The following is a 21,086-nucleotide window of genomic DNA, read 5'->3' as shown; positions in this document are numbered from 1 at the left end:
CTGTATAGAGTTTCTCCATCTTTGGCTGAAAATAATATAATCAATCTGATTTCGGTATTGACCATCTGGTGATGTCCATGTGTAGAGCTGTTTCTTGTGTTGGAAGAAGGTGTTTGCTATGACCAGTGCATTTTCTTGGCAAAACTCGGTTAGCCTTTGCCCTGCTTATTTTGTGCTCCAAGGCCAAACTTGCCTGTTACTCCAGGTGTTTCTTGACTTCCTACTTTTGCATTCCAGGTCCCTTGATGAAAGAACATCTTTTTTTGGTGTTAGTTCTATAATGTCTTGTACGTCATCATAGAGCCATTCAATTTCAGCTTTTCCATCTTTGCAAAATACAATATAAAAAGATAAAATCTGCTCCAGTTTCCCAATGGAGGAAAATTTGGCTATTTTAAACCTTAAACGGATTTATTTAACACCAATATCCATCTGATAGCTTACAGTGAAGGTGTCAGATTCATGATCTCCAAAGAAGATTTAGCTTCAGGGCCATTGACCAGGTTTGATCATTCAAGAGTTTTTGTTTGGCAGAATTTTTATTACAGTGAAAAGGACAGAGAAAGCATCTACTATAGACACCAGAAGGGAGACAGAATGTGCCCCACTTGCTAGTCTTAGCAAGGGAGCTATATACTTTTTCAATTGGTTAATATGTTAAATTAAAGAATATCTCAAGGTTATAAAAGTTTTACCAGACCCACTCCCACAATTTACATTTTAACAGGATTAGAACTAACAATAGAATGATCTTACCAGACCCACTCCCACAACATACACTTTAAGATGACAGGGATTAGTCAGAAGGTTTTTAAGGAGAAACATGTCCTCAAGCAGGATACATTATTATTATATAATCATATATAACACCACAGTTCAAAAGCATCAGTTCTTGGGTGCTCAGCTTTCTTTATAGCCCAACACTCACATCCATACATGATTCCTGGCAAAACCATAGCATGATTGGTATAGAGTTTAAAATGAGTTATTTTTTGTGTAATCATTATCTCCAGGCTTAAAGAAAAAAAAATTATGTGACTAAGATTAAAGGAATGTAAAACACAAAAATGTTTGTCCTTTTCTCCTCATTGAGGGCCCCAGACCCCTTTCTTCTCCAGAGCTCAAGACTCCTTATCAACCTACCTAAGAATTAACTCTCTCATATCTTTATTCAGAACAAATTATTTAATGTATCATGTGAATATACTTAGGAAGACTGTAGAGTCTATTATTCAAAAGGAGACATGGTAACTCTCCAGGTGAGTCTTTCTTATTTTAGAGCCAAGACAGCCAATATCCTGCAAGGTCAAGTGAGTTACTGTGGGCCATTTATAATGATTGTCAGGCACTGTTTACACAGTAAGCATCTTTTTGTCTGGTGGAGTTCAGTTCAGTTCAGTTGCTAAGTGTCCAACTCTTTGTAACCCTGTGGAAGCAGCTTGCCACGCTTCCCTGTGCATCAACAACTCCCAGAGTTTACTCAAACTCATGACCATTGAGTTGGTGATGCCATCAACCATCTCAGCCTCTGTTGTCCCCTTCTCATCCTGCCTTCAATCTTTCCCAGCATTAGAGTTTTTTTCCGATGAGTCAGTTCTTTGCATCAGGTGGCCAAAGTATTGGAGTTTCCTTCAGCATTAGTCTTTCCAATGAATGTTCTGGACTGATTTCTTTTAGGATGGACTGATTGGTTCTCCTTGCAGTTCAAGGGACTCTCAAGAGTCTTCTCCAACACCACAGTTCAAAAGCATCAGTTCTTTGGTGCTCAGCTTTCTTTATAGTCCAACTCTCACATCCATACATGACTCCTGGAAAAACCATAGTTTTTACAAGATGGACCTTTGTCGGCAAATTAATGTCTCTGCTTTTTAATATGCTATCTAGGTTGGTCATAGCTTTTCTTCCAAGGAGCAAGCATCTTTTAATTTCATGGCTACAGTCACCATCCACAGTGATTTTGAAGCCCAAGAAAAAGTCTCTCTCTGTTTCCATTGTTTCCCCATCTATTTATCATGAAGTGATGGGCCCAGATGCCATGATTTTAGTTTTTTTGAAATTTGAGTTGTAAGTCAGCTTTTTCACTCTCTTCTTTCACTTTCATCAAGAGCTCTTTAGTTCCTCTTTACTTTAAGCCATAAGGGTGGTGTCATCTTCTTATCTGAGGTTATTGACATTGAGCATCATTTCCAATTACTTTTTTTTTTTCTTTATTAGTTGGAGGCTAATTACTTCTTGCACTACAAGATTCTGAGCTGTGGGAACTCTACATGGGGCTTCCATTTGACAACCCATTGTACCTGAAAAATTTTCACTCTAGTTTAAAAGTTTTAGAAAAGGGATGGCTTAAAAACAATCAATGATGAGATAATCTCTTTGAGGGCCAGTTTTAATTGTTAGAATTCATTTATCTTTACAGTAAGCTTTTGCCATTTATATCCAACTAATTGCTTATTTGGTTACCTGAAGATACACAGATTAATTTAGTTTCTTTTCTAACTGGTAGTGTCTTAGATATATGAGGACAGGTTACAATTATTAGAAGAAAATCACTACTTCCCCATCCACATTTGCCAACAAGTTTTCTCTAAGGAGGAAACATTATTTCAAGCTAACATCTCCCCTTTTGAAAGTTTACTGTAAGATTAGGAGTTTAACAGCAACAAATATTCATGCAAGTTCAAGATGCAAACACCTTAGTAAAGTGTAATTTGCATGAAAAATATTTATAGACATTAATTTGAGCCAAGATTATTATATGATATTAAAATAAGTAGCATTAACTTAGACACTGCTACTAGCAATTCAGTGTCAAGATTAAGCAAATCAGGTATTCCACTGAAATGTACATCAGTGAGATGACATTTAAAGTTTTGTGTTTTGGTCTGATGACCACATTAAACAGAAAATTTGAAAAAATATCTTGGAATCCAGGAAGAGGCCAAAAGGATGACTAGGATTTCTGGAAGCTATGTTACATGAAGAATAATGTGTAGAATGGAGAAAAACACCTTAAGAGAGAAACATCGTAAACTGCCTTCAAGTAAATGCAAAAGTATTAATTAAAATGAGTTGGACTTAGTTTGTGTCACTTCAGAGAACAAAACTAAGGCTCTCAATTGGAAGGTACTGTAAAACAGAATTTGTCTTAGTATAAATAAGAAAGATTTTAAAAAGTGGATTGCTTACAGGAGAATGTTTAAGTGCTTCAAATAAAAGTCAGAATGCCTGGCATGACTAGAGTAATTGAGATGTCTTTTGAGGAAAGGTGCCTTTTACATTTCATCCTAAAACCTTAGATGTTAAAATAAGGATTTACCAAGGATCTGCTTTGTAAATTGTTCCAATAGATTGTGTGGAGTTTCAAAAAGGAGTGTAAAACAAGCTGTCTTAAAATTCTTATACTCTGATTCAGGAATCAATATTTTCATATTTTTTATATTTTCATGTTTTTATATATGAACATTTACTGTATTGTGAGCATTTTGGAGAATGCATGATATTTGATTAAGAGGTTGGGATAATCACAAAGAGCAGGACAAGTCAGAAAAAAATGAGGAAAAAATGGGTGGTAAGGAAAAGAGAAATGAGATCTATTAGGTAGATTGAGTATGGAAGTGTGTATATAGACGCTATGATCAGAAGTAAGTTTGTATAGGTCACAGGGTTGCTTTAGGAGAGCTGTTACTATAATACTGGAATGGTGATTGTAGATAGATTGTGTTATTATTTGAAGATATATTTTGGAGGATGAACTTTATTTTTACATGGTTAGGAACCATTTTGTGCCTTTAAATAGTTTGATGAAAATGGTACTGAAATGAATAAATCTGGATGTGCTTGAGTAATGAAAATCTGCAGTGAGAACAGTGAAATAGACTGTACTCTTGGGGAGAATGGAAGAGATTTCATGGTGGTCAGTATGCCAGTAAGTCACTTCAACTACTCCAGGCATCAACGATTGCCTTAACACTCATTTAGCAAATTATCTGTATCAAATAAGGAAAATTACCACTTTCAAGCCTTTAGCAACCTAGCAACCACAGAACCATAGCAAAGTTGTTTATCCTTTCCTTGTCCAACCTAGTGATTCATGGTTGTGTTGTTTCTTAGACTGAATTAGGAAAAACAAAACAAAACACTATTGGAAACACAGTAATATTACAATTTTCAAACAGAAAAAGTTATTAAATGGCTTTTAGATCATATAATTTGTTTTCATCATTAACCAGTGTCTGAAATTGTCAGGAAACATATGTCTTGTCCCTCCATCATATTTAGAGACTTGGTAAATGTTACAAGTCAGGAGTACACACACATACAGACAGACATACATATATATTTCTTTGTGCCCATCATAGTTTCTTCATAGTTTCTATTTATCAACCTATTTATCATTGGCTGATAAATGGGATTTAGTTATATTTACATTTCCTGTGGAGATATAAATGTCAGAAACATTCACATAGTTTTCTAACTTGGTCAAATTATACCATTAACTATGATGTAACTCTTTCTTGCTTAGAAAATACGTTCCACTTGTTTAATTTCATGTTAAATTTCCTATATTTATAATTTTCTCTCATAGCGGGTAAATCTGAAACATGATAAATTGTAATGTTTTAGACTCCTGAGCTCTATTTTCCTCTATGTCTGCTAGTAATATTAATGCCCTATTAAACACATTCTGGTAAGTATTCTGCTTAGTCCAAATTAATTTGGTTGTAATGTTTGTTTAATTACAGCTCTTAAATTTTATAGTTGGTTCTTCAAAGTGAAAACTTGTTTGATTTTAATTTAAAAGGGAGAGAGAGTATTTATTGTGCAATTGACTTGTCTTGTAGCAATTGTAATTGCATAGCAAGGCAATTGGTTGACATAATTTCCAGGAAGTTCCAGGTGCCTAACCAGAAATTCTCTCCTACATTGCTTCTTAGGATGACTGAAATGCTAGCATTAATCATCATGATTTTTTTTTAAATTTTACCATAGTAGTTAAATTATTATTTTGGTCATTGTATGTGCCCAATTCTTTATCAGTAATTTGATACAGTGAGAGTGGATAAGAGAGAGACCTTGACACTGAGCAGCTCAAATCAGATAGCATCATAGAAACACAAATTTCCATTTATCATAGAATGCAATGAGTTTTACAATAAACTTATGTGATGATAATAATGGTAGTGTAGATGAAGAATTAGGGTTCTCCGGTGGTACAATGGTAAAGAGTACACTGCCAAGGGAGGAGAAACAAGAGGCACATGTTTGATCCTGGGTTGGTAAGATCCCCTGGAGTAGGAAACTCACTCCAGTATTTTTACCTGGAGAATTCCCATGGCAAGAGGAGCCTGGAAGGCTACAGTACATGGAGTTGCAAAGAGTAGGGCATCACTGAGTGACTGAGAACACACATACAGAGGAAGAATTAGCTCAGTTTCCCTAAGAAAGATTAGAAAACTCCTTAGAAAAGGGTGGGGAGTTCAAGGCAAGACAGTTCCATTGGAAGACATCATCAAGGCATGAGCATGCAGGTGTGACACAATTATGAATATTCAGTAAATGTTGAATGGTCCTTTGTGGAGATGGAAAGTAAAACAACAGGGTGGTGAGCAGGGGAAGTTCACAAAGCAGATAAAGTCCAGCTTGTGCATATCTTGAATATAGTGATTCAACAAGTTTGTTTTTAGCTGAAGGAAGAAAAAGAGGCCTCTAGAAAGACATGGAGGAATTATAGGTGGGGTTATTTGAGGAACCAAATGCCTGAGGAGATGCAATATAGTTCTGCTATGAAAAGGGAGATAACACAGGAAGGAAAGAGGTGAGGCTGAATAAAGATAAAGATGAATTTTGAGATCATGATAACAGAGATTATTATTTAGAGATGTGTTTTTATACTCTTTAGTATCCCTCTATCAAGAGGCAAATCCTCTTCAGGTATAACAGAAAGCTCTTTTTAGCAGCAGTTGAGAAGAAAGTTCTTGAGGCTGGTAGTGGGACAACTAACTGCATGGAGCAGCAAAGGTGACAAGGAACCAGGCCTGGGAGTGTGGCAGGGAGGTGGGAGAGGGACTTGGAAGGAAAACCTGTAGGACTTGAAGGATAAAATTCATCTCTTAAAAATCTTTTTAAAGAGCTGCTTCATAAGATGCTACATTGCCTAACAAGTCCTTAGGAAATCTACATATTAGTGTATTGAATCTTGTCAGCTCCTCTGAAGCACGATTGGCCCATTAAGCCTCACGAGATTACCCCACCGGAAGTCCATCACGATGTTTGGACACTTAGAGAGTACAACAACCCAGCTTGCCTTAACTGTGATTTCTATTCATACTGGGCCTTAAAGGATTATTTGGGGGTGTTGCTATAACTTACATTTCTATAAAAATATGAGCAAACAGAATTTAAGAAACTCCACATGTACCTTACACCTTGTTGTGAATCCCCAGAACTTCATAAAACTCCTCACTAACTAAACATTAGCTATTTTATGTTATCAAGAGAGAGAAACAAGTTGGTATGAATAGGTTAATCGTGGTGGAATTTTGGAGTGCTCTACATTTGGGCTTCCCTGGTGGCTCAGAGGTTAAAGCGTCTGCCTGCAATACGGGAGAGCCGGGTTCGATCCCTGGGTGGGAAGATCCCCTGGAGAAGGAAATAGCAACCCACTCCAGTATTCTTGCCTGGAGAATCCGATGGACAGAGGAGCCTGGTGGGCTACAGTGCACGGGGTCGCAAAGAGTCAGACACGACTGAGCGACTTAACTTTCACTTTCAAATTTGCCACAAGGCCTGAATTGGTATTCTAGTTTTGTCAGTTGCAGTCCTTAAATATTTTATTTATTTATTTATTTATTTTTAGGTGAAACAATAATTTTATTTTATTTTTCATTTTTGTTCTTTTTTTTTTTTTTTCCATTTATTTTTATTAGTTGGAGGCTAATTACTTTACAATATTGTAGTGGTTTTTGCCATACATTGACATGAATCAGCCATGGATTTACATGTGTTCCCCATCCTGATCCCCCCTTCCACCTCCCTCTCCATCCCATCCCTCTGGGTCTTCCCAGTGCACCAGCCCTGAGCACTTGTCTCATGCATCCAACCTGGGCTGGTGATCTGTTTCACACTTGATAGTATACTTGTTTCAATGCTGTTCTCTCTGAACATCCCACCCCCGCCTTCTACCACAGAGTCTAAAAGTCTGTTCTATACATCTGTGTCTCTTTTTCTGTTTTGCATACAGGGTTATCGTTACCATCTTTTAAAATTTCATATATATGCATTAGTATACTGTATTGGTCTTTATCTTTCTGGCTTACTTCACTCTGTATAATGGGCTCCAGTTTCATCCATCTCATTAGAACTGATTCAAATGTAGTCTTTTTAATGGCTGAGTAATATTCCATAGTGTATATGTACCACAGCTTTCTTATCCATTTGTCTGCTGATGGGTATCGAGGTTGCTTCCATGTCCTAGCTAATATAAACAGTGCTGCGATGAACATTAGGGTGCACGTGTCTCTTTCAGATCTGGTTTCCTTGGTGTGTATGCCCAGAAGGGGGATTGCTGGGTCATATGGCAGTTCTATTTCCAGTTTTTTAAGGAATCTCCACACTGTTCTCCATAGTGGCTGTACTAGTTTGCATTCCCACCAACAGTGTAAGAGGGTTCCCTTTTCTCCACACCCTCTCCAGCATTTATTGCTTGTAGACTTTTGGATAGCAGCCATTCTGACTGGTGTGTAATGGTACCTCATTGAGGTTTTGATTTGCATTTCTCTGATAATGAGTGATGTTGAGCATCTTTTTATGTGTTTGTTAGCCATCTGTATGTCTTCTTTGGAGAAATGTCTGTTTAGATCTTTGGCCCATTTTTTGATTGGGTCATTTATTTTTCTGGAATTCAGCTGCAGGGGTTGCTTGTATATTTTTGAGATTAATCTTTTGCCTGTTTCTTCATTTGCTATTATTTTCTCCAATTCTGAAGACTGTCTTTTCACCTTGCTTATAATTTCCTTTATTGTTCAAAAGCTTTTAAGTTTCATTAGGTCCCATTTGTTTATTTTTGCTTTTATTTCCAATATTCTGGGAGGTGGGTCATAGAGGGTCTTGCTGTGATTTATGTCGGAGAGTGTTTTGCCTATGTTCTCCTCTAGGAGTTTTATAGTTTCTGGTCTTACATTTAGATCTTTAATCCATTTGAGTTAATTTTTGTGGGCAGAAAAAGAAATAAAAGGAATCCAAATAGGAAAAGAAGAAGTGAAACTCTCGCTGTTTGCAGATGACATGATCCTCTACATAGAAAACCCTAAAGAATCTACCAGAAAATTACTAGAGCTAATCAATGAATATAGTAAAGTTGCAGGATATAAAATTAACACACAGAAATCTCTTGCATTCCTATACGCTAGCAATGAGAAAACAGAAAGAGAAATTAAGGAAACAATACCATTCACCATTGCAACAAAAAGAATAAAATACTTAGGAGTATATCTACCTAAAGAAAAAAAAGAGCTATACATAGAAGACTATAAAACACTGATGAAAGAAATCAAAGAGGACACAAATAGATGGAGAACTATACCGTGTTCATGGATTGGAAGAATCAATATTGTGAAAATGAGTATACTATGCAAAGCAATCTATAGATTCAATGCAATCCCTATCAAGCTACCAATGGTATTCTTCACAGAACTAGAAAAAATAATTTCATAATTTGTATGGAAATACGAAAAACCTCGAATAGCCAAAGCAATCTTGAGAAAGAAGAATGGAACTGGAGGAATCAATCTGCCTGACTTCAGGCTCTACTACAAAGCCACAGTCATCAAGACAGTGTGGTACTGGCATGAAGACAGAAATATAGATCAATGGAACAGACTAGAAAGCTCAGAGATAAATCCATGTACCTATGGACACCTTATCTTTGACAAAGGAGGCAAGAGTATACAGTGGAAAAAAGACAACCTCTTTAACAAGTGGTGCTGGGAAAACTGGTCAACCACTTGTAAAAGAATGAAATTAATTATTTTATTTAGTAAGAACTAAATAAGACAAGGTCTGCCTCAGCTTTCACCCTCTATGGTGGTGGTGGTGGTGGTGATGGGGGTGGTTTAGGTGCTAAGTCATGTCTGACTCTTGTGACCCCATGGACTGTAGCCTGCCAGGCTCCTCTGTTCATGGGATTCTCCCAGAAAGAATACTGGAGTGGGTTACCATTTCCTTCTCCACACCCTCCATGGTGGGACTACTTAACTGCTCATAGATTTCAGGGTTGACTTTCCTCTATTGTCTGAAAAAACCTTTGTATACATAAAATAGTTGTACATGTATAAACACATTAGTAGTAATAATACTACTGTAGTTTGTGAGGACACGTGCCATGTCTAACATATATGTACTAGAAATGATCAATCTCAGACTTAAATACAAACAGAATTCATTTATACTGCATATTTCAAAAGTCAAGTTAATTTTTATTATAAAAATAATGACTGCTTATGATAGAGCATTTGCTACATAAAAAATAGACAAAAAGTCATGTTTCTGTCACTCAAAGCCAACACATTCTGATGTGTTTTTCTTTAGAGATTTCCCGTGAAAATGTGTAGTTTGTTTGTTTTACATGGCTGTGATCATACTTTGCATCATGTTTAATTCTGACTTTTTCATTTAACATTGTAACATAAGGATGTTCTTATGGTATTTTAACCTTAAAGAAACATAATTTTTAGTAACTTCATAAAATTTTAACCCTCAAATATGTCATAGTCTACTTATGAGTCTCATAAAAAAGTAAGGCTCTGTAATTTCTGCCATTTTAACTTGCTGTTTTGTAAGAGCATTTTCATTTTTCTTGTGTTAGAGTATATCTGACTATCAGCACATCACTTTTCCTGGTGCATATTACAGATAGAGGTATTCTTCCCACATTCATTCTAAAATAGGAAATACTTAAGTGGTCCTTTTCATATGCAGTTACAGTTGTAAGTGGACCAGATATATTTATTCAACGAAACTTTGCTAAAGTATAAAATTTGCCCATAGTTGTTAGGTTCACTCTTCTAATCTCTGATTCCTCAAAAATCCTTCATCTCCTGCTTCAGCAGTCCAGTGAACTTATTTTATCCTCTTCTTTCAAACTTAGGTTGAGTTAGAGAGGATATTTTAGGTCAACTGTAGTGGTAATAGCATCAGGAAATAGTATCTTGTGACATAATTTCCCGCTAATGAGAGATCTAGAACAATCTTTCTTTGTCACTAATTCTCACCTATCAAATAGAAAACATAATTAGATGAGCATCTTTTATGGCTTACTATGAAATAGAATAACTTTGGGGACTTTTTACATTTCTCTGCTTTTTACATATCATTAGGACTGAGATCTGGGCATTTATGCTTATTAAACTTGAATGAATCGATTCTCATCAAGTGGTCCCAGTGGTCCTCAAACTTGCTGCATATTGCAGTCATCTGAGAAGCTTTATAGATTCTGAACCTTTAGACATAACTCTAGAGAGTCTCATTTCATTGGTTTGGGATTTTTTTCTGGGTATCAGTACTTTTTAAATTTTCCCAGGGGATTCTACTCTGCAGCTACTGAGCTATATTGAAGCTAACCATATGACCACTATTTGTGGACAAGTTTGGGAAAATGTCAGGAAATTTTCGTCATTACTGAGAATTTATAATTTCACATAATTAACTCAAAATACTACAATGAAATATGACATTTATATTACGGATAACAGTGGTTGTCCAAGGTCTTCTTCAAGTTATTGTTTCTTCTGGGCATATCCAAACTTATACAAATCATTTCTAGAATGTTACATAATTTCTCAGTGCCTTAAACTTTTCTCTGTAAAGTATTTGGAGTCTAATAACATTCATGATTTAACCCACTACCATCTCATAAAATCAAAATGTAAATATAGCAAATTAAATAATTACAGTTTTAGAAAAACTAAAGTAATATCCTGAGTCTGTATTTAAGGACAGAGTCTAGTGCTGCTTATTTAAAACTGAATTGAGTTAGAAGACTTGGGTTTGTGCATTTGAAACTGGAAGTTTCAATAATCAACCTGTCAAGAAACTAATTTATATCCTACATTGGTGTGTATGAAAGACACTATTTCATTCTATGGAGAATACCAAACTGAAGAAAATTAAATTCCTGTCTTGGAGTAATTTATAATCTTACTTGATGATATAACTTAAACATGAAAAATAAATTAGTAAATGCCAAGTGGCAACTGCTATGTAAATTTAGAATAGCAAGGCTGATAAGTGGACAAAAGGTAGTTAGAGATGACTTAGAACAGTGCTATCTTATACAGTTCAAGTTACCTGTATAAGAACACCTGGAATGCTTGTTAAGAATGTAGATTCCTAAGGCATATCTAGCCCTACTCAATCATTCTCTCTGGACTGGGGTATGAGACTCTGCCTTCAAAAACAGAGTCTTCAAGTGTTTATTATGTACACAAAAACCTGGGCATTACTCATATAATAGAATCAATATGAGATAGGCCTTAAAAGACAGGTTGGAGTTATATAATAGCAGTTAAAATTTATTGAATTCTAGATACTGTTTCTAATGATTTAAGAGTATTACCTCACTCAATCACACTGCCTACCTAAAGAATATCAGTTAGGTACTTTTATTATTATCTCTATTTGGCAGATAAGGAAACTGAGGCATAGGAAACCTAAGTAGCTTGCCCAAGGTCACATGGCTGGTAAATGTCAGAGTCAAGATCTAGGGCCAGGCAGTCTACTCCAGACCCTACACACTAAACCACTTTTTCTGTAAATAAAAAGGAAGAGCTCATTGATTCATATAGGCACATGAATGAATTACATGTAAACAAAATTCATGAATGTCCTGGAAAGTAAGTACTTTTATTTGAAAATTATGGTTCAGTCCCTAGGTACACAGCTCACCCTGGGGTGTCACTTAAGGATGGAGAAGACATGCTGGAGAGGGTGTGGAGAAAAGGGAACCCTCTTACACTGTTGGTGGGAATGCAAACTAGTACAGCAACTATGGAGAACAGTGTGGAGATTCCTTAAACATCTAGAAATAGAACTGCCAATATGACCCAGCAATCCCACTTCTGGGCATACACACTGAGGAAACCAGATATGAAAGAGACACGTGTACCCCAGTGTTCATCACAGCACTGTTTATATTAGCTAGGACATGAAAGCAACCTAGATGCCCATCAGCAGACGAATGGATAAGAAAGCTGTGGTACATATACACTATGGAATATTACTCAGCCATTAAAAAGAATACATTTGAATCAGTTCTAATGAGATGGATGAAACTGGAGCCCATTATACAGAGTGAAGTAAGCCAGAAAGATAAAGAACATTACAGCATAACACATATATATGGAATTTAAAAATATGGTAATGATAACCCTGTATGCAAAATAGAAAAAGAGACACAGATGTATAGAACAGACTTTTGGACTCTATGGGAGAAGGCGAGGGTGGGATGATCTGAGAGAATAGCATCGGAACATGTATATTATCAAGTGTGAAACGAATCGCCAGTCCAGGTTGGATGCATGAGACAAGTGCTCGGGGGTGGTGAACTGGGAAGACCCAGAGGGATGGGATGGGGAGGCAGGTGGGAGGGGGGATCGGGATGGGGAACACATGTAAATCCATGGCTGATTCATGTCAATATATGGCAAAAATCACTACAATATTGTAAAGTAATTAGCCACCAACTAATAAAAATAAATGAAAAAAAAAGTTTTAATTTTATGCCCTGATCCTGAAGTCAAGCTTCCCAGGGATGAAGAGGTTAGCAGGTCTGTTATAAAGGATCCCTGAGTCAAAGCAATATTTAACAAAACTATAGATTATCAAGAGGTTGCTACTACCTATATGATCCATAGGACCTATTTGAAACTGTTACAGTGGATTCCAGAGGGAGAAACCAGATATAAGCACAAAAACAGAGCAATGTAATTAATCACCCTTTCCTCTCTCTTTTGAGGCTGGAATCAGGTAGACTTATGGTAAAGAATGCGATCTTTTCTTCAGAGGGTAGAGTTAACATTTTGGACGTGTATTCAGCTTGAACAAGTATATTTTTGTGGAATTCTGGGCAAGATCACGGGAAATGATGAAAGACTGGCACAAGCAGGGCATCAGCAGTCTTGAGGATGGTAAGTGGGGCAGAACTAAAGCTGGTGGCAGAAGTGTGCTGGAACAGAGCCAGCTGGATCAGCCCTGCTTTCTTCCTGTGCTGTGAAGCAGCCTGCAGCACTGGAAGTAATCTCTGAACAGGCAAATGCACCAAAGTGAGACAGAATCAATCAGACGGACAATGTTGTTGGGCACATTGAAACCTCCTTTAATTTGGTGATTTGCAAGGACTATTTTTTTTTACTTGGATATTCTTATTGGTCTCTGAAATACACTCTTCCTGACATTGAAAAAAACAACTGTTATAAATTCCATATGAAATATGAAGCACATCAGACAGAAACTAGATAGTTAATGTGACATTTGGCTTTGCTATTTATATATATTATACCTAATCTGCACCCATCAACAGGTGCTATCTGGAGTCATATATTGTTTTAAAATATAGGTCTTATTATTATTCTAGTATGGTGAAGCCAAGAGATCAGGAGAAAATTGCCATTGAAAAGACAGCTACTCACAGTTCCCAAGGGGTTGGAGGGGGGGGGTACTATATCTTGCCACACAGGTGGCCCTGGGATGGGTCAAGAGGCAGAGAAAGCCAGGGGAAATGTGGATAAGAGTCTTCATTGTGGCTTATGACAGAAGCAATGATTGAGACAGGTAAGCTGACTGTCTAAGGTTGACTAAATGAATAATTTTATCTGACTCTAGGGAATAAGACATAGTCCCAATTGCCTGATACCTGCCACAAGGGTGACTAGAATGGGGAAACATTGGTCTAGCATATAAGAAACCCATAGAGGAAAATGGTGCTAGCTCTGGATTGATTAGTGTGCATATGAAAAGCATGCTCTGAGTGCCAGTTTACTACCTTTGGGGATTAATTAGCCCTGGAAGGAGCAGTCTCTCCAGGATCATCAGGGCTCCAGATGTCAAAACATCAGAAAATACAAAAAATAAAAATGTATGATTATTTTTAGTTTTTTAAGGATCCTCCATACTGTTCTCCATAGTGGCTGTATCAATTTACAGTCCCACCAACAGTGCAAGAGAGTTCCTTTTTCTCCACATCCTCTCTAACTTTTATTGTTTGTAGATCTTTTGGTGGTGGTCATTCTGACTGGTGTGAGGTGATACCTCATTATAGTTTTGACTTGCATTTCTCTAATAATTAGTGATGTTGAGCATCTTTTCATGTGTCTATTGGCCATCTGTATATCTTATTTGGAGTAATGTCTGATTAGGTATTCTGCCCATTTTTTTGATTAGATTGTTTTTGTTTTGATTTTGAGTTGCTTGAGCTGTTTGTACATTTTGGAGATTAATGCCTTGTCAGTTGCTTTGCTTACAAATATTTTCTCCTATTCTGAGGGTTTTCTATGACCCAGAAATTCCACTACTGGCCATATACCCTGAGAAAATCATAATGCAAGAAGACATGTGTATCCCAATGTTCATTGCAGCACTGTTTACAATAGCCAGGACATGGACTTGGGCTTCTCTGGTGGCTCAGGTGGGTCTGAGCCTGCAATGTGAGAGACCAGGGTTTAGTCCCTGTGTTGGGAAGATGCCCTGGAGAGGGGCATGGCAATCTACTCCAGTATTCTTGCCTGGAGAATCCCCATGGACAAAGGAACCTGGTAGGTTACAGTCCATGGGGTCACAAAGAATCAGACATGACTGAGTGGCAAAGAATAGTGCAGGACATGGAAGCAACCTAAATGTCCATCAACAGATGATTGGATAAATAAGATATGGTACATATTTATAATGAAATAATACTAAGCCATAAAAGGGAATGAAATCACATCATCTGTAGAGATGTGTATAGATCTAAAATCTGTCATACAGAGTGAAGTAAGTCAGAAAGAGAAAAGCAAATGTATATTAATGCATATCTGTGGAATTTAGAAAAATAGTACTCACGAACCTATTTGAAGAACACAGGTAGTGATGTAGATGTAGAGAATGGACATGTAGACACAAGGGATAAGGGAAGATTGGGACAAATTGGGAGATTAAGATTGACATATACACACTACCATGTGTAAATATATAGCTAATGGGAACCTGCTGTATAGCACAGGGAACTCAGCTCTGTGCTCTGTGATGACCTAGATGGGTGGGACGGGGGTGGTGATGGAAGGAAGTCCAAGAGGGATGGGATACATGATGTATACATATAGCTGATTCATTTCGTTTTACAGCAGAAATTAACACAACACTGTAAAGCAATTGTGCTCCATTTTTTTTTTTTTTTTTAAGGCATGATTACTACATACAAGGTAGGAGATTTATTTTAGGACCTAATGAAAACAGTAACATTATTTGTTGAGAATGAATTAATCTATGAACACTACAGTAGAACCTGGATTTCTTGCATGCATTTGGAATGAATTTATAGAATGGATAGTTGTCTTGTGTGCATACATATTTAAGAAAGTAGAGTCGACCATCAGCTATCTGCATTTCATTGCAAATAGGTGGCTCTTTCCTTTTCTTTGTATACAGTAGACTGGGGTGAACTTAGATATACTCCAGAAATCTAATTCATCCTACTGTATGCTTCAGGCTATCTCTGCTTGAGTTTTTTTTATCATAAACACTTATTTTGAGTATTAGAATGTTGATGCAATATGGCTTGTTTTGCTCATGATAAATCTTAATTTCAGGAACGAATTTTAAAGTCTTGTGGAATTATTAAAGATCTGAAATCCTTATTTCACTTATTTTTGTGTGTGTAATACTCTACTGTATTTTAAGAGAAAGTTCAAGCGATTAGAATGCCAGTTTTTAAAAAATGAATCCTCCAATGTCTCAGGACAAATCCTTTGAGAATATCAAGTAGATATATTCTACTATCTGTAGTTTTACTATTCAGTTAAAGAATTATTTGATAAAACTGACCACTATTATTATAGTGTGGGGTTCTTTTTGAGGAATCCTAATTTGAAGTGTATTACAAAAGAAATACATACTCTTTGTAGAAAATATTGACAAATAAACCAAACTCCAAAGATAATTACTTATAAAAAGCTGAAATGTATAGTTTCAGGTATAAAAATATTTTTATAGAAAACTGAATAGCCCTATGGGTGCCTACTTACATATTTAATAAGTTGTCATGAATATATTATCATATCTAAAAATGGTTACAACATAATAATGCTTAATATCTCACTATATTTTTATCCTAAGATTTATTTAAGCAGTCTCCTGTTACAATATATTTACATTATTAAATATGTTATTAATTTCCTTATTATTACAACTGAAAATGATGAGTAAAAGAAAATTCATGTTTTCATTCCTTTAATACAAAAGACAAAAATAACTCCCAGAGAAACTGGTATAGTTTATACTCTCTTCGTTAGTGTAGAAGTATTAATTTGATAGTCAAGGGGTTATTCATTACTTTCATTTGCACTTACCACTATTTATGAATGCTGCCATTTTTCATGTACCTATTATTAATTTGTATTAATTCTTTGGTATAATGCCTACCTACATTTTATTCCTTTTGCCTTCTGGTAGGTTTGTGATATTTTTTCTCTCCTCGGAGTCACTGTTTTTATAAAACACTAACTATAACAAATTCTTTTGATGCCCTTCATCACCTACTCTTGACCTACCTATGATTAATCCATAACTGTGGATAAGGGTTCTGTGCAAGGTCAGATTTTCTGACGTATCCATCATGTCTGCTTCCCATTTTAGGGGATTCTCCAGTCTTGCAGTCTAACTGGATGATGTGGGTTAATGCTCATCCAGTAGGGGACTGGAGGCAGTGGAGCGATGCTCTAGCCTCCCCACACTGGATGGTTAATTCTGGAAAAAAGTAAGTGAACATGAAAGTCAGTTGTGTCTGACTCTTTGTGACCCCATGGACTGTAGAGTCCATGGAATTCTCCAGGCCAGAATACTGGAGTGGGTAGCCTTTCCCTTCTCCAGGGACCTTCCCAACCCAGAGATTGAACCCAGGTCTCTTCTGCATTGCAGGTGGATTCTTTACCAGCTGAGCCATCAGGGAAGCCCAATTCTGGGAAGCATGTTGCATTCTTCTTAGAGGAACCAGTGGCTACCATGGCCTTCAGCAGTGACACTGATAATGTACCATTCTTTGTTTCCTCTTCCTTTTCTGTTTTACTCTTCACTGCTCTTTTACTCTTTATTCCTGTCATCACCTCCTACATACACCACCTGCCCTCAATCTTTACCTGAGGCTCTGTGTCTAAGGGACTTCTAGACTTTGGTATTAATTTTAAATATCTCTGTAGCTTGGGCCAAGATAATTGCTTTTTTGAATATAAATTAGTGTTTCAGATCCATCAATATTTTTCTCTAGGCCTCCAAATATTCATGTACTAGTTTCTTCCTGATGCCTCAGCATATTACCATAGATCAAGTTGGTTCAAAACAACAGATATTTGTTATCTTACAATTCAGGAGGTCAGAAGTCCAAAAGGTGTCTCACTGGGCTAAAATATGTGTTGGCAAAGCTGTATTCCCTTCTGGAGACTTGAGGAGAGAATCTATTACCTGCATTTTTGGGCTGATGGTCCCTAACTCCATGTTCAAAGCCAATGGCATAACATTTCCTAATCTTTAACTCTGATCCTTTGTTAGGGAAATAAGATAGTCTTGTTTAGTCTTCAGAGACAAAGCAGAGCAGGCCTTGCTTCTAACCTGCCTGGACACTACCCTGACTGTGAGTGATTGTATGTGGCTGCCTTCCATGAGTGCAAGCCTTGTGGCACCATCGATATGATAGGGGACTGATTGTTGAGCCCCTGGAGGGGATCTGACCAGCCAAGTCCTGGGCTTAACAGTAGCCCAATGTTTATGCATTAACATGAAATCAGAGCTGCAATTTGCTCACAGATTGATGACCATCTTGGTTTGTATCCTGGGATTTTAAGTAGGAACGCCAAACTGCAATTTTTGAACTCTCATCCATGGAGTGGATGCACAGTCTGGGACATTTTCCTAATTGGGACTCCAGATGTGCTGTGTCACAGGACTTCCAACTGCTGTTTAGGTCTGGATGTTGCTCAAACCCAGTTTGGTAATGTAGCCTCTGCGATTTCTATTTCCCTTTTCAGTTAATGTTAATATATTGAAAGTAAGCTAGATAATTCTCTAATAAATATTGGGACTGTTTATTTGTATGTAATGCATGACTTTAACAAATCCTTGAACCTGAGATGAAAGTGAAAACTTTCTGCAAAACACCCTCTTGCCTCACTCCTATAAGGACCCTTCTTATAGGGGAGTGTGTTTACATTAATTACACCCATATAATACAGAATCAATTCCCTATTTTAAGACCCTTAATGTAATCATACATTCAAAGTCTTTTGCCATGTAAAGTACCATATTCAGAGGTTCTGAGGATCAGAATGTGGACATCTTTGGGGAGCTGTTTTTGTGATTACCATACCAAAATATACTGAAACTTTAATTTTTGGTATAAAATACTAGATTACAATTTGTGAATTTGTAATTGCCAAAATTTATGAATAGAGTTCCTTCCAGTGATATTTTTAGAGATCTCTTGGTAATTTCCACAAGCTCGGCAAATGCCTACCACTGGTTGCAGAGCAAATGCTCTTTCCTTATATGTGGGACTCTATCCTATAGCACAGCTCTATGTTGGGGTGCCAGATCACCCGAGATAGTCAACATTTAGTTTTCTTTTATAATCTGTGATAGTGGGAATATTTAAAATTCACCTCCTTTCTCGGGGCGGGGGGCGGGGGATAAGCATCTTCATTAGGGTGTGAAAATGCCATGATACTTTCTGAAAAGCAGAATTCAGCCCTCGTTCTGAATATTTCATCTCAGAGTTTTTCAGCTTAAATATTTCATATGTATATTAGATGTACTTTAGTGATTGGTTTGGGTGGGATCTGAAGACCACTTGCTGGCTTAGCCCTTTAAAGAAAGTCATTGATTTTTTTACAGTTGGATCATATTCTGCCCTAGGCAGGACAGTAGGTCAATTGTGCAGATTACTGAAGTCATTAACAAAGTTAGGTGGGTTGGACTCTTAGGGAAACAGCATTTTTGGAGTAAAAGGTAAGTTTGAAGTCTAGTTCTAATACCCTCTGTGTGTCCCTTGGTAATGTATTTAACCTCTCTGAACCTTACTTTTCTTATCAAGTAATTGAAGACATAATTATCCATTTCCCAAGGAAGCAGCAATTAGGGAGTGCATGAAATAGTATATGTAATATGTCATCTAGCAACTGACATATTGTAAGGGCTTAGTGAATAGTTGCCATTTTAGATTAATTATCTGACAATCTGCCCGTTTCATTCATGCATCAGAATTTCTTTCTATGGCACTGTCATTTAAACTAACATACAGAATGACATTATTTCTTCCATCTAAAAGTGGCTCTCACTTAAACTGTACTTTCCTCTTCATAGAGCATCTATTTCTCATCCTCATTCACGTTAACATTTTCTAAAGAGTAGCCCAGATTTTCTGTCTCCAATTGTTCTTCTGTTTATCTATTTCTCTCTCACTGAGGCACACCTTATACCTATCTATCTTAAAATTTATCCTTTTTGTATGCACAGCTTGATGCTTTTAGTGAATAAATGTTCATGAAATTACGCTTTTGAATGAGGTGCCCATGGGATCAGGCTGAGGCTGAGATGTGCTTGACTTCTTCTCTTCCTTATCTTGATTCTCCCATTCACTTACTGCCTGCTCTTGGGAACACTTACTTACTAAATCATTCCCACTTAAACTCTTGGCTCTGTGTCACCTTCTAGGAGGACCTAATCTCAACAGATGGCCAAATGTCAGAACTTGTCATGACCAGAGTCAGGATTTATTTTCTAATCAGGTAAGGAGCAAGCAGTCATCATAGCAGGCCTGGAAAAAATTTTGAGTCTGAATAAATGTGGCTTCCTGAGAAGACAAGAATCTTCAGTGAGTAGTATGTATACTTTGAACAGTGATTTGAACAGTAGACCACTGCCCTTGTGTATCATTCAGAAACACCTTCTTTCTTTAGACCATTGTTTTTGTCTCCCAGGGCCAGGATCTATTATTCTGTGTCTAAGTCACTGATGTTAGGTTCTTTGCCCTTATATGCCCATGCAAAATTTATGGTTATATTTGGGTCTTCTCCAAGGACCATATTTTGAAAACACTGGGGTAGTCCTGGAGCTCTTAGATAGTCTTCACTAAAGTCCTATTCTCTCCCCCAAGTCCTGTATGCTCTCAACTTGGCCTTAAGAATTATTTTGTGTTTCAACAGTACGTGAATCAAGAAATTCCAGATGTACAAACTGGATTTAGCAAAGGCAGAGGAACCAGAGTTCAAATTGCCAACATTGGCTGGGTAAGAGTAAAAGCACGGGAATTCCAGGAAAACATCTACTTCTGCTTTATTGACTATGCTAAAGCTTTTGACTGTGTGGATCACAGCAAATTGTGGGAAATTCTTCGAGAGATGGATATACCAGACCACCTTATCTGCCTCCTGAGAAATCTGTATGCAGGTCAAGAAGCAACAGTTAGAACTGGACATGGAACAACAGACTGGCTCCAAATTGGGAAAGGAGTACATCAAGGCTGTGTATTGTCACTGTGCTTATTTAACTTATGTGCAGAGTACATCATGCAAAATGTCAGGCTGGATGAAACTCAAGCTACAATCAATATTGCCAGGGAAAATATTAGTAACTTCAGATATGCAGATAATACCCTAATGGCAGATAATGAAGAGAAACTAAAGAGACTTTTGATGAAGGTGAAAGAGGAGCTGGCTTAAAACCCAACATCTAAGATCATGGCATCCAGTCCCATCACTTCATGGCAAACAGGTGGGGGAAAATGTAAACAGTGACAGATTTATTTTCTTGGGCTCCAAAATCCCTGCAGACAGTGACTACAGTCATGAAAT

The 21,086-nt window shown here is 37.0% G+C and overlaps 1 protein-coding gene across 1 annotated transcript in view; it reads left to right on the top strand.

Moving 5' to 3' along the window:
- LOC122425533 overlaps positions 1-20,655 on the top strand; it is a 67,035-nt gene extending 46,380 nt beyond the window's left edge. Inside the window, exons 4-5 of the mRNA XM_043444016.1 lie at positions 19,948-20,021; positions 20,439-20,655. Coding sequence (XP_043299951.1) covers positions 19,948-20,021; positions 20,439-20,445 — 81 coding nt within the window. The 3' untranslated portion in view covers positions 20,446-20,655. The remainder of the gene's footprint in view (positions 1-19,947; positions 20,022-20,438) is intronic.
- Positions 20,656-21,086: the final 431 nt, after the last annotated feature.

This window comes from Cervus canadensis, chromosome 23 (assembly GCF_019320065.1).
Source record: "Cervus canadensis isolate Bull #8, Minnesota chromosome 23, ASM1932006v1, whole genome shotgun sequence".
Lineage (NCBI taxonomy): Eukaryota > Metazoa > Chordata > Mammalia > Artiodactyla > Cervidae > Cervus > Cervus canadensis.
Note: the sequence above shows the minus strand (reverse complement) of the source record. Positions and strands in the feature narration are given on the sequence as shown.